The sequence below is a fragment of the Podarcis pityusensis genome, assembly GCF_964106645.2.
Source record: "Podarcis pityusensis genome assembly, chromosome: 4".
NCBI classification, from domain to species: Eukaryota; Metazoa; Chordata; class Lepidosauria; order Squamata; family Lacertidae; genus Podarcis; species Podarcis pityusensis.
This window is the reverse complement of record NC_138027.1, coordinates 92,132,539-92,156,461: the sequence shown is the minus strand read 5'-3', so window position 1 is coordinate 92,156,461 and position 23,923 is coordinate 92,132,539. Positions and strand designations below refer to the sequence as shown.

General features: G+C 42.0%; 1 protein-coding gene across 1 annotated transcript in view; it reads left to right on the top strand.

Moving 5' to 3' along the window:
- Window positions 1-23,694, top strand: part of LOC308476381 (uncharacterized protein) — a gene marked incomplete at both ends in the record, with an annotated part of 63,376 nt that extends 39,682 nt beyond the window's left edge. Inside the window, one exon of the mRNA XM_081003923.1 lies at window positions 23,333-23,694. Within this exon, the coding sequence (XP_080860049.1) occupies window positions 23,333-23,694 (362 nt within the window). The remainder of the gene's footprint in view (window positions 1-23,332) is intronic.
- Window positions 23,695-23,923: the final 229 nt, after the last annotated feature.

Genomic DNA, 23,923 nt, shown 5'->3' with positions numbered 1-23,923 from the left:
TGCTGAAATTGTGAGCCCGGGGCTTAGGGATTTTTTCAAAAAAATATTTTTCTGCCGGTGAAGTTGTTGAGGGCTGATTTTTTGTCCTGTGATAAAAAGCTTTCTGTTTCGACCGGCAAACCTTTCAGGGGAGCATTTGCAACCGTTTGGCATCATTTTTGAGTGAATTGCCAAAAGTCAGATATTTTATGAAATTGTGACCCCGGGGATTAGAGATTTTTTGAAAAAAATCTTTTTCTGCCAGTGAAGTTGTTGAGGGCTGATTTTTTTTCCTGTTATAAAAGCCTTCTGTTTCGACCGCCAAACCTCTCAGGAGAGCATTTGCAACCGTTTGGCACCATTTTTGAGTGAATTAGAGAACTTCAGATTTTTTATGAAATTGTGACCCCGGGGCTTAGGGATATATTCAAAAAAATCCTTTGCTGCCAGTGAAGTTGTTGAGGGCTGATTTCTTGTCCTTTGATAAAAAGCCTTCTGTTTCGACCGCCAAACCTCTCAGGGGAGCATTTGCCACCGTTTGGCACCATTTTCGAGTGAATTGCCGAAAGTCAGGTTTTTGCTGAAATTTTGACCCCTGGGCTTAGGGATTTTTTTCAAAAAAAGCTTTTTCTGCCGGTGAAGTTGTTGAGGGCTGATTTCTTGTGATGTGATAAAAAGCCTTCTGTTTCGACCGGCAAACCTTTCAGAGGAGCATTTGCAACCGTTTGGCACCATTTTTGATTGAATTGGAGAACTTCAGATTTTTGATGAAATTCTGACCCCGTGGCTTCGGAATTTTTTCAAAAAAATCTTTTTCTGTCGGTTAAGTTGTTGAGGTCTGATTTCTTGTCCTGTTATAAAAAGCCTTCTGTTTCGACCGGCAAACCTTTCAGGGGAGCATTTGCAACCGTTTGGAACCATTTTTAAGTGAATTGCCGAAAGTCAGATTTTTGTTGAAATTGTGACGCCGGGGCTTAGGGATTTTTTCAAAAAAATCTTTTCCTGCCGGTGAAATTGTTGAGGGCTGATTCCTTGTCCTGTTATAAAAAGCCTTCTGTTTCGACCGGCAAACCTTTCAGGGGAGCATTTGCAACCGTTTGGAACCATTTTTGAGTGAATTGCAAAAAGTCAGATATTTTATGAAATTTTGACTCTGGGGATTAGAGATTTTTTCAAGAAAATCTTTTTCTGCCAGTGAAGTTGTTGAGGGCTGATTTCTTGTCCTGTGATAAAAAGGCTTCTGTTTCGACCACCAAACCTTTCGGTGGAGCATTTGCAACCGTTTGGCACCATTTTTGATTGAATTGCCGAAAGGCAGATTTTTGCTGAAATTCTGACCCCAGGGCTTAGGGATTTTTTCAAAAAAATCTTTTTTTGCCGGTGAAGTTGTTGAGGGCTGATTTCTTGTCCTGTGATAAAGAGCCTTCTGTTTCGACCGCCAAACCTCTCAGGAGAGCATTTGCAACCGTTTGGCACAATTTTTGAGTGAATTGGAGAACTTCAATTTTTTTACGAAATTGTGACCCCGGGGCTTATAGATTTTTTCAAAAAAATCTTTTTCTGCCGTTGAAGTTGTTGAGGGCTGATTTCTTGTGCTGTGATAAAAAGCCTTCTGTTTCGACCGCCAAACCTCTAAGGGTAGCATTTACAACCGTTTGGAACCATTTTTAAGTGAATTGCCGAAAGTCAGATTTTTGTTGAAATTGTGACGCCGGGGCTTAGGGATTTTTTCAAAAAAATCTTTTCCTGCCGGTGAAATTGTTGAGGGCTGATTCCTTGTCCTGTTATAAAAAGCCTTCTGTTTCGACCGGGAAACCTTTCAGGGGAGCATTTGCAACCGTTTGGCACCATTTTTGAGTGAATTAGAGAACTTCAGATTTTTTATGAAATTGTGACCCCGGGGCTTAGGGATATATTAAAAAAAATCTTTTTCTGCCAGTGAAGTTGTTGAGGGCTGATTTCTTGTCCTGTGATAAAAAGCATTCTGTTTCGACCGCCAAACCTCTCAGGGGAGCATTTGCAACCTTTTTGCACCAATTTCGAGTGAATTGCCAAAAGTCAGATTTTTGATGAAATTGTGACCCCGGGGCTTGGGAATTGTTTCAAAAAAATCTTTTTCTGCCGGTTAAGTTGTTGAGGGCTAATTTTTTGTCCTGTGATAAAAAGCCTTCTGTTTCGACCGCCAAACCTCTCAGAGAAGCATTTGCCACCGTTTGGCACCATTTTCGAGTGAATTGCCGAAAGTCAGATTTTTGCTGAAATTGTGACCCCGGGGCTTAGGGATTTTTTCAAAAAAATATTTTTCTGCCGGTGAAGTTGTTGAGGGCTGATTTTTTGTCCTGTGATAAAAAGCTTTCTGTTTCGACCGGCAAACCTTTCAGGGGAGCATTTGCAACCGTTTGGCATCATTTTTGAGTGAATTGCCAAAAGTCAGATATTTTATGAAATTGTGACCCCGGGGCTTAGGGATTTTTTCAAAAAAATATTTTTCTGCCGGTGAAGTTGTTGAGGGCTGATTTCTTGTCCTTTGATAAAAAGCCTTCTGTTTCGACCGCCAAACCTCTCAGGGGAGCATTTGCCACCGTTTGGCACCATTTTCGAGTGAATTGCCGAAAGTCAGGTTTTTGCTGAAATTTTGACCCCTGGGCTTAGGGATTTTTTTCAAAAAAAGCTTTTTCTGCCGGTGAAGTTGTTGAGGGCTGATTTCTTGTGATGTGATAAAAAGCCTTCTGTTTCGACCGGCAAACCTTTCAGAGGAGCATTTGCAACCGTTTGGCACCATTTTTGATTGAATTGGAGAACTTCAGATTTTTGATGAAATTCTGACCCCGTGGCTTCGGAATTTTTTCAAAAAAATCTTTTTCTGTCGGTTAAGTTGTTGAGGTCTGATTTCTTGTCCTGTTATAAAAAGCCTTCTGTTTCGACCGGCAAACCTTTCAGGGGAGCATTTGCAACCGTTTGGAACCATTTTTAAGTGAATTGCCGAAAGTCAGATTTTTGTTGAAATTGTGACGCCGGGGCTTAGGGATTTTTTCAAAAAAATCTTTTCCTGCCGTTGAAATTGTTGAGGGCTGATTCCTTGTCCTGTTATAAAAAGCCTTCTGTTTCGACCGGCAAACCTTTCAGCGGAGCATTTGCAACCGTTTGGAACCATTTTTGAGTGAATTGCAAAAAGTCAGATATTTTATGAAATTTTGACTCTGGGGATTAGAGATTTTTTCAAAAAAATCTTTTTCTGCCAGTGAACTTGTTGAGGGCTGATTTCTTGTCCTGTGATAAAAAGGCTTCTGTTTCGACCACCAAACCTTTCGGTGGAGCATTTGCAACCGTTTGGCACCATTTTTGAGTGAATTGCCGAAAGGCAGATTTTTGCTGAAATTCTGACCCCAGGGCTTAGGGATTTTTTCAAAAAAATCTTTTTTTGCCGGTGAAGTTGTTGAGGGCTGATTTCTTGTCCTGTGATAAAGAGCCTTCTGTTTCGACCGCCAAACCTCTCAGGAGAGCATTTGCAACCGTTTGGCACAATTTTTGAGTGAATTGGAGAACTTCAATTTTTTTACGAAATTGTGACCCCGGGGCTTATAGATTTTTTCAAAAAAATCTTTTTCTGCCGTTGAAGTTGTTGAGGGCTGATTTCTTGTGCTGTGATAAAAAGCCTTCTGTTTCGACCGCCAAACCTCTAAGGGTAGCATTTACAACCGTTTGGAACCATTTTTAAGTGAATTGCCGAAAGTCAGATTTTTGTTGAAATTGTGACGCCGGGGCTTAGGGATTTTTTCAAAAAAATCTTTTCCTGCCGGTGAAATTGTTGAGGGCTGATTCCTTGTCCTGTTATAAAAAGCCTTCTGTTTCGACCGGCAAACCTTTCAGGGGAGCATTTGCAACCGTTTGGAACCATTTTTGAGTGAATTGCGTAAAGTCAGATATTTTATGAAATTGTGACTCCGGGGATTAGAGATTTTTTCAAAAAAATCTTTTCCTTCCAGTGAAGTTGTTGAGGGCTGATTTCTTGTCCTGTGATAAAAAGGCTTCTGTTTCGACCACCAAACCTTTCGGTGGAGCATTTGCAACCGTTTGGCACCATTTTTGAGTGAATTGCCGAAAGGCAGATTTTTGCTGAAATTCTGACCCCAGGGCTTAGGGATTTTTTCAAAAAAATCTTTTTTTGCCGGTGAAGTTGTTGAGGGCTGATTTCTTGTCCTGTGATAAAGAGCCTTCTGTTTCGACCGCCAAACCTCTCAGGAGAGCATTTGCAACCGTTTGGCACAATTTTTGAGTGAATTGGAGAACTTCAATTTTTTTACGAAATTGTGACCCCGGGGCTTATAGATTTTTTCAAAAAAATCTTTTTCTGCCGTTGAAGTTGTTGAGGGCTGATTTCTTGTGCTGTGATAAAAAGCCTTCTGTTTCGACCGCCAAACCTCTAAGGGTAGCATTTACAACCGTTTGGAACCATTTTTAAGTGAATTGCCGAAAGTCAGATTTTTGTTGAAATTGTGACGCCGGGGCTTAGGGATTTTTTCAAAAAAATCTTTTCCTGCCGGTGAAATTGTTGAGGGCTGATTCCTTGTCCTGTTATAAAAAGCCTTCTGTTTCGACCGGCAAACCTTTCAGGGGAGCATTTGCAACCGTTTGGAACCATTTTTGAGTGAATTGCGTAAAGTCAGATATTTTATGAAATTGTGACTCCGGGGATTAGAGATTTTTTCAAAAAAATCTTTTCCTTCCAGTGAAGTTGTTGAGGGCTGATTTCTTGTCCTGTGATAAAAAGGCTTCTGTTTCGACCACCAAACCTTTCGGTGGAGCATTTGCAACCGTTTGGCACCATTTTTGAGTGAATTGCCGAAAGGCAGATTTTTGCTGAAATTCTGACCCCAGGGCTTAGGTATTTTTTCAAAAAAATCTTTTTCTGCTGGTTAAGTTGTTGAGGGCAGATTTCTTGTCCTGTGAAAAAAAGCCTTCTGTTTCGACGGCCAAACCTCTTAGGAGAGCATTTGCAACCGTTTGGCACCATTTTTGAATGAATTGCTGAAAGTCAGATTTTTGCTGAAATTTTGACCCCGGGGCTTAGGGATTTTTTCAAAAAAACATTTTTCTGCCGTTGAAGTTGTTGAGGGCTGATTTCTTGTCTTGTGATAAAAAGCCTTCTGTTTTGACCGGAAAACCTTTCAGGGGAGCATTTGCAACCGTTTGGCACCATTTTTGAGTGAATTACCGAAAGTCAGATTTTTTATGAAATTGTGACCCCGGGGCTTAGGGATTTTTCCAAAAAAATCTTTTTCTCCCGGTTAACTTGTTGAGGGCTGATTTCTTGTCCTGTGATAAAAAGCCTTCTGTTTCGACAGCCAAACCTCTCAGAGGAGCATTTGCAACCGTTTGGCACCATCTTCGAGTGAATTGCCGAAAGTCAGATTTTTACTGAAATTGTGACCCCGGGGCTTAGGGATTTTTTCAAAAGAATCTTTTTTTGCCGGTGAAGTTGTTGAGGGCTGATTTCTTGTCCTGTGATAAAAAGCCTTCTGTTTCGACCGCCAAACCTCTCAGGAGAGCATTTGCAACCGTTTGGCACCATTTTTGAGTGAATTGCCCATAGGCCGATTTTTGCTGAAATTTGGACCCCGGGGCTTAGAGATTTTTTTAAAAAAATCTTTTTCTGCCGGTACATTTGTTGAGGGCCGATTTCTTGTGCTGTTATAAAAAGCATTCTGTTTCGACCGCCAAACCTCTCAGGGGAGCATTTGCCACCGTTTGGCACCATTTTTGAGTGAATTGCCGAAAGCCAGATTTTTGATGAAATTCTGACCCCGGGGCTTAGGGATTTTCTCAAAAAAACACTTTTTCTGCCGGTGAAGTTGTTGTGGGCTGATTTCTTGTCCTGTGATAAAAAGCCTTCTGTTTCGACCGGCAAACCTTTCGGTGGAGCATTTGCAACCTTTTGGCACCATTTTTGAGTGAATTGCCGAAAGGCAGATTTTTTCTGAAATTCTGACCCCAGGGCTTAGGGATTTTTTCAAAAAAATCTTTTTCTGCTGGTTAAGTTGTTGAGGGCAGATTTCTTGTCCTGTGAAAAAAAGCCTTCTGTTTCGACCGCCAAACCTCTCAGGAGAGCATTTGCAACGGTTTGGCACCATTTTTGAATGAATTGCTGAAAGTCAGAGTTTTGCTGAAATTCTGACCCCAGGGCTTAGGGATTTTTTCAAAAAAATCTTTTTCTCCCGGTTAACTTGTTGATGGCTGATTTCTTGTGCTGTGATAAAAAGCATTCTGTTTCGACCGCCAAACCTCTCAGGGGAGCATTTGCCACCGTTTGGCACCATTTTTGAGTGAATTGGAGAACTTCAGATTTTTTATGAAATTGTGATCCTGGGGCTTAGGGATTTTTTCAAAAAAATCTTTTTCTCCCGGTTAACTTGTCGAGGGCTGATTTCTTTTCCTGTGATAAAAAGCCTTCTGTTTCGACTGCCAAACCTCTCAGGGGAGCATTTGCAACTGTTTGGCACAATTTTTGAGTGAATTGGAGAACTTCCAATTTTTTATGAAATTGTGACCCCGGGGCTTAGAGATTATTTCAAAAAAATCTTTTTCTGCCTGTAAATTTGTTGAGGGCCGATTTCTTGTGCTGTGATAAAAAGCATTCTGTTTCGACCGCCAAACCTCTCAGGGGAGCATTTGCCACCGTTTGGCACCATTTTTGAGTGAATTGACGAAAGCCAGATTTTTGATGAAATTGTGACCCCGGGGCTTAGGGATTTTCTCAAAAAAACACTTTTTCTGCCGGTGAAGTTGTTGAGGGCTGATTTCTTGTCCTGTGATAAAAAGCCTTCTGTTTCAACCGCCAAACCTCTAAGGGTAGCATTTACAACCGTTTGGAACGATTTTTGAGTGAATTGCCGAAAGTCAGATTTTTGCTGAAATCGTGCCCCCGGGGCTTAGGGATTTTTTCAAAATAATCTTTTTCTGCCGGTGAAGTTGTTGAGAGCTGATTTCTTGTCCTGTGATAAAAAGCCTTCTTTTTCGACCGGCAAAGCTTTCAGAGGAGCATTTGCAATGGTTTGGCACCATTTTCGAGTGAATTGCCGAAAGTCAGGTTTTTGCTGAAATTTTGACCCCTGGGCTTAGGGATTTTTTCAAAAAAATCTTTTTCTGCCGGTGAAGTTGTTGAGGGCTGATTTCTTGTACTGTGATAAAAAGCCTTCTGTTTCGAACCGGCAAACCTTTCAGAGGAGCATTTGCAACCGTTTGGCACCATTTTTGAATGAATTGCCAAAAGTCAGATTTTTTATGAAATTGTGACCCCGGGGCTTAGAGATTTTTTCAAAAAAATCTTTTTCTGCCGGTCAATTTCTTGTGCTGTGGTAAAAAGCATTCTGTTTCGACCGCCAAACCTCTCAGGGGAGCATTTGCCACCGTTTGGCACCATTTTTGAGTGAATTGCCGAAAACCAGATTTTTGATGAAATTGTGACCCCGGGGGTTAGGGATTTTCTCTAAAAAACACTTTTTCTGCCGGTGAAGTTGTTGAGGGCTGATTTCTTGTACTGTGATAAAAAGCCTTCTGTTTCGACCGCCAATCCTCTCAGGGGAGCATTTGCAACCGTTTGGAAGCATTTTTGAGTGAATTGCAAAAAGTCAGATATTTTATGAAATTTTGACTCTGGGGATTAGAGATTTTTTCAAAAAAATCTTTTTCTGCCAGTGAACTTGTTGAGGGCTGATTTCTTGTCCTGTGATAAAAAGGCTTCTGTTTCGACCACCAAACCTTTCGGTGGAGCATTTGCAACCGTTTGGCACCATTTTTGATTGAATTGCCGAAAGGCAGATTTTTGCTGAAATTCTGACCCCAGGGCTTAGGGATTTTTTCAAAAAAATCTTTTTTTGCCGGTGAAGTTGTTGAGGGCTGATTTCTTGTCCTGTGATAAAGAGCCTTCTGTTTCGACCGCCAAACCTCTCAGGAGAGCATTTGCAACCGTTTGGCACAATTTTTGAGTGAATTGGAGAACTTCAATTTTTTTACGAAATTGTGACCCCGGGGCTTATAGATTTTTTCAAAAAAATCTTTTTCTGCCGTTGAAGTTGTTGAGGGCTGATTTCTTGTGCTGTGATAAAAAGCCTTCTGTTTCGACCGCCAAACCTCTAAGGGTAGCATTTACAATCGTTTGGAACCATTTTTAAGTGAATTGCCGAAAGTCAGATTTTTGTTGAAATTGTGACGCCGGGGCATAGGGATTTTTTCAAAAAAATCTTTTCCTGCCAGTGAAGTTGTTGAGGGCTGATTTCTTGTCCTGTGATAAAAAGCCTTCTGTTTCGACCACCAAACCTTTCGGTGGAGCATTTGCAACCGTTTGGCACCATTTTTGAGTGAATTGCCGAAAGGCAGATTTTTGCTGAAATTCTGACCCCAGGGCTTAGGTATTTTTTCAAAAAAATCTTTTTCTGCTGGTTAAGTTGTTGAGGGCAGATTTCTTGTCCTGTGAAAAAAAGCCTTCTGTTTCGACGGCCAAACCTCTTAGGAGAGCATTTGCAACCGTTTGGCACCATTTTTGAATGAATTGCTGAAAGTCAGATTTTTGCTGAAATTTTGACCCCGGGGTTTAGGGATTTTTTCAAAAAAACATTTTTCTGCCGTTGAAGTTGTTGAGGGCTGATTTCTTGTCCTGTGATAAAAAGCCTTCTGTTTTGACCGGAAAACCTTTCAGGGGAGCATTTGCAACTGTTTGGCACCATTTTTGAGTGAATTACCGAAAGTCAGATTTTTTATGAAATTGTGACCCCGGGGCTTAGGGATTTTTCCAAAAAAATCTTTTTCTCCCGGTTAACTTGTTGAGGGCTGATTTCTTGTCCTGTGATAAAAAGCCTTCTGTTTCGACAGCCAAACCTCTCAGAGGAGCATTTGCAACCGTTTGGCACCATCTTCGAGTGAATTGCCGAAAGTCAGATTTTTACTGAAATTGTGACCCCGGGGCTTCGGGATTTTTTCAAAAGAATCTTTTTTTGCCGGTGAAGTTGTTGAGGGCTGATTTCTTGTCCTGTGATAAAAAGCCTTCTGTTTCGACCTCCAAACCTCTCAGGAGAGCATTTGCAACCGTTTGGCACCATTTTTGAGTGAATTGCCGAAAGGCCGATTTTTGCTGAAATTTGGACCCCGGGGCTTAGAGATTTTTTTAAAAAAATCTTTTTCTGCCGGTACATTTGTTGAGGGCCGATTTCTTGTGCTGTTATAAAAAGCATTCTGTTTCGACCGCCAAACCTCTCAGGGGAGCATTTGCCACCGTTTGGCACCATTTTTGAGTGAATTACCGAAAGCCAGATTTTTGATGAAATTCTGACCCCGGGGCTTAGGGATTTTCTCAAAAAAACACTTTTTCTGCCGGTGAAGTTGTTGAGGGCTGATTTCTTGTCCTGTGATAAAAAGCCTTCTGTTTCGACCGGCAAACCTTTCGGTGGAGCATTTGCAACCTTTTGGCACCATTTTTGAGTGAATTGCCGAAAGGCAGATTTTTTCTGAAATTCTGACCCCAGGGCTTAGGGATTTTTTCAAAAAAATCTTTTTCTGCTGGTTAAGTTGCTGAGGGCAGATTTCTTGTCCTGTGAAAAAAAGCCTTCTGTTTCGACCGCCAAACCTCTCAGGAGAGCATTTGCAACCGTTTGGCACCATTTTTGAATGAAATGCTGAAAGTCAGAGTTTTGCTGAAATTCTGACCCCAGGGCTTAGGGATTATTTCAAAAAAATCTTTTTCTGCCGGTGAAGTTGTTGAGGACTGATTTCTTGTCCTGTGATAAAAAGCCTTCTGTTTCGACCGGAAAACCTTTCAGGGGAGCATTTGCAACCGTTTGGCACCATTTTTGAGTGAATTGGAGAACTTCAGATTTTTTATGAAATTGTGACCCCGGGACTTAGAGATTATTTCAAAAAAATCTTTTTCTACCTGTAAATTTGTTGAGGGCCGATTTCTTGTGCTGTGATAAAAAGCATTCTGTTTCGACCGCCAAACCTCTCAGGGGAGCATTTGCCACCGTTTGGCACCATTTTTGAGTGAATTACCGAAAGCCAGATTTTTGATGAAATTGTGACCCCGGGGCTTAGGGATTTTCTCTAAAAAACACTTTTTCTGCCGGTGAAGTTGTTGAGGGCTGATTTCTTGTCCTGTGATAAAAAGCCTTCTGTTTCAACCGCCAAACCTCTAAGGGTAGCATTTACAACCGTTTGGAACGATTTTTGAGTGAATTGCCGAAAGTCAGATTTTTGCTGAAATCGTGCCCCCGGGGCTTAGGGATTTTTTCAAAATAATCTTTTTCTGCCGGTGAAGTTGTTGAGAGCTGATTTCTTGTCCTGTGATAAAAAGCCTTCTTTTTCGACCGGCAAAGCTTTCAGAGGAGCATTTGCAATGGTTTGGCACCATTTTCGAGTGAATTGCCGAAAGTCAGGTTTTTGCTGAAATTTTGACCCCTGGGCTTAGGGATTTTTTCTAAAAAATCTTTTTCTGCCGGTGAAGTTGTTGAGGGCTGATTTCTTGTGATGTGATAAAAAGCCTTCTGTTTCGACCGCCAATCCTCTCAGGGGAGCATTTTCAACCGTTTGGCACCATTTTTGAGTGAATTGGAGAACTTCAGATTTTTCATGAAATTCTGACCCCGGGGCTTAGGGATTTTCTCAAAAAAACACTTTTTCTGCCGGTGAAGTTGTTGAGGGCTGATTTCTTGTCCTGTGATAAAAAGCCTTCTGTTTCGACAGCCAAACCTCTCAGAGGAGCATTTGCAACCGTTTGGCACCATCTTCGAGTGAATTGCCGAAAGTCAGATTTTTGCTGAAATTGTGACCCCGGGACTTAGGGATTTTTTCAAAAAAATCTTTTTCTGCCGGTGAAGTTGTTGAGGACTGATTTCTTGTACTGTGATAAAAAGCCTTCTGTTTCGAACCGGCAAACCTTTCAGAGGAGCATTTGCAACCGTTTGGCACCATTTTTGAGTGAATTGGAGAACTTCAGATTTTTTATAAAATTGTGACCCCGGGGCTTAGAGATTTTTTAAAAAAAATCTTTTTCTGCCGGTCAATTTGTTGAGGGCCGATTTCTTGTGCTGTGGTAAAAAGCATTCTGTTTCGACCGCCAAACCTCTCAGGGGAGCATTTGCCACCGTTTGGCACCATGTTTGAGTGAATTGCCGAAAACCAGATTTTTGATGAAATTGTGACCCCGGGGGTTAGGAATTTTCTCTAAAAAACACTTTTTCTGCCGGTGAAGTTGTTGAGGGCTGATTTCTTGTCCTGTGATAAAAAGCCTTCTGTTTCAACCGCCAAACCTCTAAGGGTAGCATTTACAACCGTTTGGAACGATTTTTGAGTGAATTGCCGAAAGTCAGATTTTTGCTGAAATTGTGACCCCGGGGCTTAGGGATTTTTTCAAAATAATCTTTTTCTGCCGGTGAAGTTGTTGAGGACTGATTTCTTGTCCTGTGATAAAAAGCCTTCTTTTTCGACCGGCAAAGCTTTCAGAGGAGCATTTGCAATGGTTTGGCACCATTTTCGAGTGAATTGCCGAAAGTCAGGTTTTTGCTGAAATTTTGACCCCTGGGCTTAGGGATTTTTTCAAAAAAATCTTTTTCTGCCGGTGAAGTTGTTGAGGGCTGATTTCTTTTCCTGTGATAAAAAGCCTTCTGTTTCGACAGCCAAACCTCTCAGAGGAGCATTTGCAACCGTTTGGCACCATCTTCGAGTGAATTGCCGAAAGTCAGATTTTTGCTGAAATTGTGACCCCGGGACTTAGGGATTTTTTCAAAAAAATCTTTTTCTGCCGGTGAAGTTGTTGAGGACTGATTTCTTGTACTGTGATAAAAAGCCTTCTGTTTCGAACCGGCAAACCTTTCAGAGGAGCATTTGCAACCGTTTGGCACCATTTTTGAGTGAATTGGAGAACTTCAGATTTTTTATGAAATTGTGACCCCGGGGCTTAGAGATTTTTTCAAAAAAATCTTTTTCTGCTGGTCAATTTGTTGAGGGCCGATTTCTTGTGCTGTGGTAAAAAGCATTCTGTTTCGACCGCCAAACCTCTCAGGGGAGCATTTGCCACCGTTTGGCACCATTTTTGAGTGAATTGCCGAAAACCAGATTTTTGATGAAATTGTAACCCCGGGGGTTAGGAATTTTCTCTAAAAAACACTTTTTCTGCCGGTGAAGTTGTTGTTGTTTTTTTTTTTTAAAGCAATTTATTGGGTTTTACAATAGAAATAAACATAATAAACATTTGTCTTAACATAGTTTCACATTTTCTTTGGACTTCCTCACATCTCCCGCTCCCACTTTCATCGTTATAACATTTTGTCAGCAATTTATCATCTTATTTAGATTCTTATATCCCTTCTATGTTTCATAATCTTATAGTTCTCAAAAGAGGTTAAATTTTCACAGTCTTACTTATTTTCTTAAAAACTTCTAAATTTAGTGGTGCTCAGTTATTTTGGTCTAGCATCTTATTTAGCATTCACTCAAATTACAATGTTTTTGTAAATAATTCTTGAATTTCTTCCAATCCTCCTCAATCCTCTCTTCTCCCAGGTCACGAATTCTGCCGGTCATTTCAGCCAGTTCCATGTAGTCTATCAGTTGCATCTGCCATTCTTCCAGTGTTGGCAGATCTTGAGTTTTCCAGTGTTTTGCGAGAAGTATCCTTGCTGCTGTTGTTGCATACATAAAAAATGTCTGGTCCTTCCTTGCCACCCCTTGGCCGACAATACCCAAAAGGAAAGCCTCTGGTTTCTTAGTGAAGGTATATTTAAATACCTTTTTCAATTCATTATAAATCATTTCCCAGAACGCCTTCACTTTAGGGCAAGTCCACCAGAGGTGGAAGAACGTTCCCTCACACTCTTTACATTTCCAACACTTATTATCAGACAGGTGGTAAATTTTTGCAAGTTTGACTGGGGTCATATACCATCTATAAATCATTTTCATTACATTTTCTTTCAGAGCGTTACATGCAGTAAATTTCAATCCATTACTCCACAACCTTTCCCAGTCCTCAAACATGATATTATACCCAATGTCCTGTGCCCACCTTATCATAGCCGATTTAACCGTTTCATCTTGTGTATTCCATTTCAACAGCAAGTTATACATCCTTGAAAGTACCTTAATCTTTGGTTCTAACAATTCTGTTTCTAGTTTCGATTTCTCCACCTGGAACCCTAGTTTCTTATCACTTTTAAAAACTTCTTTAATCTGAGCGTAATGTAACCAATCTCGCACTTTGTCTTTCATTTTCTCCAAACTCTGCAATTTCCAATTGTCTCCATCCTTTTCTAGTATTTCCCAATATTTTGGCCATTTAGCCTCCATATTGGGTCTTTTTCGGGCCTTAGCTTCCAGAGGTGAAAGCCACCTTGGTGTTTTATTTTCCAGCAAGTCTTTATATTTTGTCCAGACATTAAACAGTGATTTTCTGACAATATGGTTCTTAAAGGCCTTATTTGCTTTAACCTTGTCATACCATAAATATGCATGCCATCCAAAAGTATTGTTAAACCCTTCCAGATCTAACACATCAGTGTCTTCAAGAAGTAGCCAGTCTTTTAGCCAGCAGAACGCTGCGGCTTCATAATACAACTTTAGGTCTGGCAGGGCAAAGCCCCCTCTTTGTTTTGCGTCAGTTAGTATCTTAAACTTAATTCTGGGCTTTTTGCCCTGCCAGACAAACTTAGAAATATCTCTCTGCCACTTCTGAAAGCACTCCTTTTTGTCCAAAACCTGAAGTGTTTGAAATAAAAACAACATCCTTGGCAATACATTCATCTTGATAGCAGCAATTCGGCCTAACAAAGAAAGTTTCAATTTTGACCAACTATCTAAGTCTCTCTTAATTTCTGTCCAGCATTTTTCATAGTTGTCCTTAAATAGACTTAGATTTTTTGCTGTTATGTTTACCCCAAGGTATTTTACTTTCTTAACCACATTAAGTTCCGTCTCATTCTGAAACCGTTCTGACTCTGTATCAGTCAAATTTTTTCCCAAGACCTTAGTTTTCTGTTTATTTAATTTAAACCCAGCCACCCGACCAAAGTCATTAATCAGTTGTAATACTCTTTTCGTACTAGGCTCTGGCTTCTGCAGGGTCAAAACCAGGTCATCTGCAAAAGCTTTTAATTTGTATTGTTTCTGTCCGACCTGAATTCCTTCCACCAACCGATCCCCTCTAATCATATTCAATAGCACTTCCAGAACCGAAATGAATAACAAAGGGGAGATAGGGCAACCTTGTCGTGTCCCTTTTTCAATTTTGAACTCTTCTGTAACCACATTATTAACTATCAATTTAGCTTTCTGTTCTGAATATATCGCCTCAATCCCATTCTCAAAACCCCGTCCCACTCCCATCTCTTTTAAATTTCCCATCATAAATTTCCAGGAGATATTGTCAAAGGCCTTCTCCGCGTCTATAAAAATTAAAACTGCTTTTGTATTTATATCTGTTTGCAAAAGTTCCAAAATGTCAATAATGTTCCTTGTATTAGCAAACAGATGTCTACCTGGGAGAAAGCCGGCCTGGTCCTTATGAATTACTTCATTTAAAACTTTTTTAAATCTACTTGCCAAAATATCTGCAAATATTTTGTAATCCACATTTAGAAGGGAGATGGGACGATAGTTCTTAAGTTGTGTCTTTTCAGCTTCCGACTTTGGTATTAATGTGATGAACGCTTCCTTCCACGACTCCGGTGCCCTCTTCCCCTCCATAATTTCATTGCTGACCTCCATCAAAGGTTGTATCAAATAGTCTTTTAATGTCTTATAGTACTTGGAAGTCAGCCCATCTGGCCCTGGAGATTTGCCGAGTTGCATGTTCTGAATGGCTTGTTCAATCTCCTGTCGTGTTATTTTAGAGTTCAGGATTGTCCTATTTTCTTGTGACAATTTAGATAGTCCATTTTTTGCCAAAAATTGTTTAATCTCAACTTCGTCTTGCGGCCCTCTGCCGGTGAAGTTGTTGAGGGCTGATTTCTTGTCCTGTGATAAAAGGCCTTCTGTTTCAACCGCCAAACCTCTAAGGGTAGCATTTACAACCGTTTGGAACGATTTTTGAGTGAATTGCCGAAAGTCAGATTTTTGCTGAAATTGTGACCCCGGGGCTTAGGGATTTTTTCAAAATAATCTTTTTCTGCCGGTGAAGTTGTTGAGGGCTGCTTTCTTGTCCTGTGGTAAAAAGCCTTCTTTTTCGACCGGCAAACCTTTCAGAGGAGCATTTGCAACCGTTTGGCACCATTTTCGAGTGAATTGCCGAAAGTCAGGTTTTTGCTGAAATTTTGACCCCTGGGCTTAGGGATTTTTTTCAAAAAAAGCTTTTTCTGCCGGTGAAGTTGTTGAGGGCTGATTTCATGTGATGTGAGAAAAAGCCTTCTGTTTCGACCGCCAATCCTCTCAGGGGAGCATTTGCAACCGTTTGGAACCATTTTTAAGTGAATTGCCGAAAGTCAGATTTTTGTTGAAATTGTGACGCCGGGGCTTAGGGATATTTTCAAAAAAATCTTTTCATGCCGGTGAAATTGTTGAGGGCTGATTCCTTGGCCTGTTATAAAAAGCCTTCTGTTTCGACCGGCAAACCTTTCAGGGGAGCATTTGCAACCGTTTGGAACCATTTTTGAGTGAATTGGAGAACTTCAGATTTTTTATGAAATTGTGACCCCGGGGCTTAGAGATTTTTTCAAAAAAATCTTTTTCTGCCGGTCAATTTGTTGAGGGCCGATTTCTTGTGCTGTGGTAAAAAGCATTCTGTTTCGACCGCCAAACCTCTCAGGGGAGCATTTGCCACCGTTTGGCACCATTTTTGAGTGAATTGCCAAAAGTCAGATTTTTGATGAAATTTTGACCCCGGGGCTTAGGGATTTTGTCAAAAAAACATTTTTCTGCCGGTGAAGTTGTTGAGGGCTGATTTCTTTTCCTGTGATAAAAAGCCTTCTGTTTCAACCGCCAAACCTCTAAGGGTAGCATTTACAACCGTTTGGAACGATTTTTGAGTGAATTGCCGAAAGTCAGATTTTTGCTGAAATCGTGACCCCGGGGCTTAGGGATATTTTCAAAAAAAATCTTTTTCTGCCCGTGAAGGTGTTGAGGGCTGATTTCTTGTCCTGTGATAAAAAGCCTTCTGTTTCAACCGCCAAACCTCTAAGGGTAGCATTTACAACCGTTTGGAACGATTTTTGAGTGAATTGCCGAAAGTCAGATTTTTGCTGAAATCGTGCCCCCGGGGCTTAGGGATTTTTTCAAAATAATCTTTTTCTGCCGGTGAAGTTGTTGAGAGCTGATTTCTTGTCCTGTGATAAAAAGCCTTCTTTTTCGACCCGCAAAGCTTTCAGAGGACCATTTGCAATGGTTTGGCACCATTTTCGAGTGAATTGCCGAAAGTCAGGTTTTTGCTGAAATTTTGACCCCTGGGCTTAGGGATTTTTTCAAAAAAATCTTTTTCTGCCGGTGAAGTTGTTGAGGGCTGATTTCTTGTGATGTGATAAAAAGCCTTCTGTTTCGACCGCCAAACCTCTCAGGGGAGCATTTGCAACTGTTTGGCACAATTTTTGAGTGAATTGGAGAACTTCCGATTTTTTATGAAATTGTGACCCCGGGGCTTAGAGATTATTTCAAAAAAATCTTTTTCTGCCTGTAAATTTGTTGAGGGCCGATTTCTTGTGCTGTGATAAAAAGCATTCTGTTTCGACCGCCAAACCTCTCAGGGGAGCATTTGCCACCGTTTGGCACCATTTTTGAGTGAATTGCCGAAAGCCAGATTTTTGATGAAATTGTGACCCCGGGTCTTAGGGATTTTCTCAAAAAAACACTTTTTCTGCCGGTGAAGTTGTTGAGGGCTGATTTCTTGTCCTGTGATAAAAAGCCTTCTGTTTCAACCGCCAAACCTCTAAGGGTAGCATTTACAACCGTTTGGAACGATTTTTGAGTGAATTGCCGAAAGTCAGATTTTTGCTGAAATCGTGCCCCCGGGGCTTAGGGATTTTTTCAAAATAATCTTTTTCTGCCGGTGAAGTTGTTGAGAGCTGATTTCTTGTCCTGTGATAAAAAGCCTTCTTTTTCGACCCGCAAAGCTTTCAGAGGACCATTTGCAATGGTTTGGCACCATTTTCGAGTGAATTGCCAAAAGTCAGGTTTTTGCTGAAATTTTGACCCCTGGGCTTAGGGATTTTTTCAAAAAAATCTTTTTCTGCCGGTGAAGTTGTTGAGGGCTGATTTCTTGTGATGTGATAAAAAGCCTTCTGTTTCGACCGCCAATCCTCTCAGGGGAGCATTTGCAACCGTTTGGCACCATTTTTGAGTGAATTGGAGAACTTGAGATTTTTCATGAAATTCTGACCCCGGGGCTTAGGGATTTTCTCAAAAAAACACTTTTTCTGCCGGTGAAGTTGTTGAGGGCTGATTTCTTGTCCTGTGATAAAAAGCCTTCTGTTTCAACCGCCAAACCTCTAAGGGTAGCATTTACAACCGTTTGGAACGATTTTTGAGTGAATTGCCGAAAGTCAGATTTTTGCTGAAATTGTGACCCCGGGGCTTAGGGATTTTTTCAAAATAATCTTTTTCTGCCGGTGAAGTTGTTGAGGGCTGCTTTCTTGTCCTGTGGTAAAAAGCCTTCTTTTTCGACCGGCAAACCTTTCAGAGGAGCATTTGCAACCGTTTGGCACCATTTTCGAGTGAATTGCCGAAAGTCAGGTGTTTGCTGAAATTTTGACCCCGGGGCTTAGAGATTTTTTCAAAAAAATCTTTTTCTGCCGGTACATTTGTTGAGGGCCGATTTCTTGTGCTGTGATAAAAAGCCTTCTGTTTCGACCGGCAAACCTTTTGGTGGAGCATTTGCAACCTTTTGGCACCATTTTTGAGTGAATTGCCGAAAGGCAGATTTTTTCTGAAATTCTGACCCCAGGGCTTAGGGATTTTTTCAAAAAAATCTTTTTCTGCTGGTTAAGTTTTTGAGGGCAGATTTCTTGTCCTGTGAAAAAAAGCCTTCTGTTTCGACGGCCAAACCTCTTAGGAGAGCATTTGCAACCGTTTGGCACCATTTTTGAATGAATTGCTGAAAGTCAGATTTTTGCTGAAATTTTGATCCCGGGGCTTAGGGATTTTTTCAAAAAAACATGTTTCTGCCGTTGAAGTTGTTGAGGGCTGATTTCTTGTCCTGTGATAAAAAGCCTTCTGTTTCTACCGGAAAACCTTTCAGGGGAGCATTTGCAACCGTTTGGCACCATTTTTGAGTGAATTGCCGAAAGTCAGATTTTTGCTGAAATTTTGACCCCGGGGCTTAGGGATTTTTTCAAAAAAAACTTTTTCTCCCGGTTAACTTGTTGATGGCTGATTTCTGGTCCTGTGAAAAAAAAGCCTTCTTTTTCGACCGGCAAACCTTTCGGTGCAGCATTTGCAACCATTTGGCACCATTTTTGAGTGAATTGCCGAAAGGCCGATTTTTGCTGAAATTTTGACCCCGGGGCTTAGGGATTATTTCAAAAAAATCTTTTTCTGCTAGTTAAGTTGTCGAGGGCTGATTTCTTGTCTTGTGAAAAAAAGCCTTCCGTTTCGACCGCCAAACCTCTCAGGAGAGCATTTGCAACGGTTTGGCACCATTTTTGAGTGAATTGGAGAACTTCAGATTTTTTATGAAATTGTGACCCCGGGGCTTAGGGATATTTTCAAAAAAATCTTTTTCTGCCCCTGAAGGTGTTCAGGGCTGATTTCTTGTCCTGTGATAAAAAGCCTTCTGTTTCGACCGGAAAACCTTTCAGGGGAGCATTTGCAACCGTTTGGCACCATTTTTGAGTGAATTGCCGAAAGTTAGATTTCTCCTGTAATTGTGATCCTGGGGCTTAGGGATTTTTTCAAAAAAATCTTTTTCTCCCGGTTAACTTGTCGAGGGCTGATTTCTTTTCCTGTGATAAAAAGCCTTCTGTTTCGACTGCCAAACCTCTCAGGGGAGCATTTGCAACTGTTTGGCACAATTTTTGAGTGAATTGGAGAACTTCCGATTTTTTATGAAATTGTGACCCCGGGGCTTAGAGATTATTTCAAAAAAATCTTTTTCTGCCTGTAAATTTGTTGAGGGCCGATTTCTTGTGCTGTGATAAAAAGCATTCTCTTTCGACCGCCAAACCTCTCAGGGGAGCATTTGCCACCGTTTGGCACCATTTTTGAGTGAATTGCCGAAAGCCAGATTTTTGATGAAATTGTGACCCCGGGGCTTAGGGATTTTCTCAAAAAAACACTTTTTCTGCCGGTGAAGTTGTTGAGGGCTGATTTCTTGTGATGTGATAAAAAGCCTTCTGTTTCAACTGCCAAACCTCTAAGGGTAGCATTTACAACCGTTTGGAACGATTTTTGAGTGAATTGCCGAAAGTCAGTTTTTTGCTGAAATTGTGACCCCGGGGCTTAGGGATTTTTTCAAAAAAATCTTTTCCTGCCGGTGAAATTGTTGAGGGCTGATTCCTTGTCCTGTTATAAAAAGCCTTCTGTTTTGACCGGCAAACCTTTCCGGGGAGCATTTGCAACCGTTTGGAACCACTACTGAGTGAATTGCGAAAAGTCAGATATTTTATGAAATTGTGACCCCGGGGCTTAGGGATTTTTTCAAAATAATCTTTTTCTGCCGGTGAAGTTGTTGAGGGCTGATTTCTTGTGATGTGATAAAAAGCCGGATGTTAGCTCAGAGTGTCATCTGACCTGTACTGGAAGTACAGGGGAGGAGTCTATCTCTCTCTTCTGTAGGAGACTGGAGAGTGCAGACGTGTTTCTCTGTACTGCTGCAATGACAGAAATAAAGACATGTAAATAGATTTCTGTCTGTCTCTTTCCCCTCCCTGAGGGAAGCAGGGAGGAGGGAGAAATGGTGTGTCCCTCTCACGCTGAGTGGGATCGCCGATTGTGACCTTGCCTGTATCCTGCCGGGAGACGCAGACGGGGAGGTCAACAAGGATCTTAAGCCTGGTGCCTGGAGAGTGGCCAGTTACCTCTGACTGAGGCTTAAGAATCCGACAGTTTTTGCTGACTGTATAGAGCTTCTCCATCTTTGGCTGCAGAGAATATAATCAATCTGATTTCGATGCTGCCCATCTGGTGATGTCCATGTGTAGAGTCGTCTCTTGTGTTGTTGGAAAAGCGTGTTTGTGATGACCAGCTTGTTCTCTTGACAGAACTCTATTAGCCTTTGCCCTGCTTTGTTTTGATCTCCAAGGCCAAACTTGCCAGTTGTTCCTTTTATCTCTTGCCTCCCTACTTTAGCATTGCAATCCCCTATAATGGGAAGAACATCCTGTCAGGAAAAAGCACCAAGGCAAAAGCCAGCTCCAGATGGCTGGAATGCAAAACAGGATGTTGTGGTTTGCAGATGTACTTTTGGAGAAAAGGTGGAGCCTATTCTCTGTACTGAGCACTGGATGTTAGCTCAGTGTGTCATCTGACCTGTGCTGGAAGTACAGGGGAGGAGTTGTGACTCTTCTGATGGAGACTGAAGGGTGCAGTCACATTTCTATGTACTGTTGAGTGACAGGAATAAAACATGTAGAAAGGACTCCTGTCTGTCTCATTTCCCCTCCCTGGGGAGAATGCAGGGAGGGAGAGAAGCAGAGAAGCAGAGGGTGTGTTCTTCTCACGACTAATGAGAAGAATCGCTGGGTTTGTTTACCTAGCCTGCCGGGGTCGCAGTAAACACAGTATCTCGCTCAATTGCCTCGGGGGAGGCCAGGTACCTCTGCCTGTGAGCTGAAGATACTAACATATGGCAGCCTTCGGATGGTTGCGATTCATCGGACATCTGCATGAGAGGCTGGTGGATTGTCCTCCTCTGCTCCAAGGGAGAAGGCAAGCGTCTGAAAGAAGCCAGAGGCTCAACAGACAGCTGGTGGAAAGAAGAGGTGTTTTCCAGAGCAACAAAGTTCAAGGTATGCTGCATTTCGGGCTAGAAGAGTGAACGCAGTTTGATTAATTCACTGGTTCACGGAGCTGCGTTTCAACGAAAACAAAAGCTCCGGGAGGAAGAGGCCTGCAGCTTGAAGGCTGAAGCCTGCATTCCACAAATTCTTGTGGTTGATAAACTGTCCTATTGAAATGCATTGTTGCTAAGTAACGGAAAGTTGGAAAGTTACTGGCAAAGGGGCTGGACTGTGAGTGTGAGCCTGGGAAAGCGAAACAAAATCAGAGAATGTTTTGGCTACAAGTTTACGTGCCCTTGGAAGGGACTTTCCATAGCAGCCAGAGTTTAGCTGCCAGGTGCAAAAGAGCGTAAACAACGTGCAGTTTGCCTGCGTGAGAAAGGAAAAAACAACTGTTGGATTTTACAGTTTGTTTGACAGTGTGAGCTGGAGGCTTGGCTTCAAGATGGATGCCAAGAAAGGGGGAGGTCTGCCTTACCCACCTCCCTTAACCAATGACAATTATTCATCTTGGTCTGTAAAGATGAAGGCCCTGCTGCAGAATCAGAGGCTTTTTGATGTAATTGAAAACCCCATCCCTGCAGCACCAACCAGAGGTTGGGAGTCACAGAATGTAAGAGCCAGGACTGCTATAATTCTGTGTGTCTCAGATGATCAGTTGGTGCATGTTCAGCATTTAGAAAATGCGAAAGAGGTTTGGGACACGCTGCGTACAACGCATCAGAGAGATGCTGGTTCTTCAGCGTTGCTGTATTTTGAGAAATTGACCAATCTGAGACTTGCGCCTGATGGAGATGTTCAAGCGCACCTGACAGAAATGAAGTTTCTGCGTCAACAGATGGTGGAACGCAATTTCCGTCTTCAGGAGGAAGTGTTTTGCTTCATGATGATAAACAGCCTTAACCGCACCTACAAGGTTGTTGCCAGTCAGCTTGGTTCCCTACCGGCCGCGCAGCTGACCGCGGAGAGAGTGTGTGCTGTGGTCCTGAATGAACATGACAGACTTGCTGCACTGGAAGTGAAAGACAGGGGGAGGGAAGAACAGAGTTCTAATTCCCCCACTGCTGATGCTACTAGGGAGCATGGTGTAGCATTGAGTGCTGTCCGATGCTACAATTGTGGACAGACTGGGCATCTACAGCGAAACTGTAAGAAGCCGCGCCAGTCAAGAGGAGCAAAGAGCAGCTCTACGAAGCCTGAGGCGTCAGGCAAAAGCCGTTCCAAGTGCCAGGTGAAACCTGCAAAGGCTATGATGGCGAAAGGAACCACGCCAGATGTTGGGAACTCGTTCATAATTGACACGGGCGCAACGGTTCATATGTGCCCGCACAGACAACTGTTTACGACGTTGAAGAAGCAAAGCTTCGCTGTGAAACAGGCCAACGGTCAAGAGTTGGAAGCGACTGGAATTGGGACTGTGTATCTTGAGAGTCTGAACTTGACTATAAGTGATGTTTACCTGGTTCCAGAACTGAGATTTAATCTGCTGAGCGTGTCGCAGATTGCAAAGAAAGGACTGAAACTGACCTATGATGCTAAAAGCTGCAAAATCTACAAAGATGGAGAACTGTTTCTTACTGCCAAAGAGAAAGATGGACTGTATTTGTTGACTTTTGATCAAAGTGATTACATGAAATGTAATTCTTCTGATTCTAACGAAATCTCTCTTGCAGGTGTGACCAGTGTGAGCACCAGGAAGGTGACGAAGAAGGTCGACAGAGCATTTCAGCGGGTGTATGCTGATGTGATTGGTCCTCTAGAGCCATCTAGGAGCAGTGCAAAATTTTACCTTTTGTGTGTGGATTGTTTCACTAATTATTCTTGGGTTTATATGATGGAGAAACCGCAAGAAACTTTAGAAAAGTTTCAGGAGTTTTGTGACAAGGTTAAAAATATGCATGATGCTAACATTGATTGTCTTTTCACAGATGACAAGCAAATTTTTCTGTTACAGAAGTTTCAGAAGTTCCTGGATGGAAAAGGGATAGACCACAAAATTGCTGTTTCGACCGAAGCGTGGAACAGGGGGGTCTGTGTTAGAGTGAACAAAGAATTGCAAAAGGGGATGAATGCGCAATTGCTGAGTTCACATTTGCCACATGAATATTGGGCCGAATCGCTAGCGTCCTATCTTCATGTGTGGTTGAGAAAGGTCTCAACAGAGTTGGGATGTTCTCCTTTTGAGAAGCTGTTCAATAGAAAACCTTCTGTTGCCTATTTTAAGGTTTTCGGGTCTCATGTGAGAACAGAAGCTCCAGGTGGAGTAAAGAATGCCAGAGGCATTTTTGTGGGTTATGAAAAAGGTCTCTACAGAGTAATTTTGTCTGAATCTGGTCAGGTGATTCTCACAAAGTTCCTAGAGAGTGCTCCAGAGCAAGAGCGGGTTGTAGAACACACATTTCCCACAGGAAACGATTCAGATGATGATGATGATTTTTCTGATGTCGCAGATTACAGTGGTACTGACGATGACAGTGATAGCTCAGAGAGTTCAGTTGTAACAGTCATTGAGAGGAAATCTCACACAATGGATAGACCTTCACAGGTGAAGGAAGAACCACTGATTGCTACTGGTTCTCAACAGAGTCCAAAGGTTGAACCAGTGAGCACAGAGGATCAGAACCTCATACGCAGGTCTGAGAGAGTTACAAAGGGTGTACCACCAAAGAGGTACTCAAAAGAGTTTGCTAACTTAGCTGTTGTATGTGTTGCTATTGTTAACAACTCAAAGCAGGTTGAAGAAGAAGAAGAAGAAGAGTTTGGATTTGATATCCCGCCTTTCACTCCCCTTCAGGAGTCTCAAAGCGGCTAACATTCTCCTTTCCCTTCCTCCCCCACAACAAACACTCTGTGAGGTGAGCGGGGCTGAGAGACTTCAAAGAAGTGTGACTGGCCCAAGGTCACCCAGCAGCTGCATGTGGAGGAGCGGAGACGCGAACCCGGTTCCCCAGATTAGGAGACTACCGCTCTTAACCACTACACCACACTGGCTCTCTTGAAGCAGTGTCTAAGTCAGAGACAAAGACACAACAGAGAGTAGC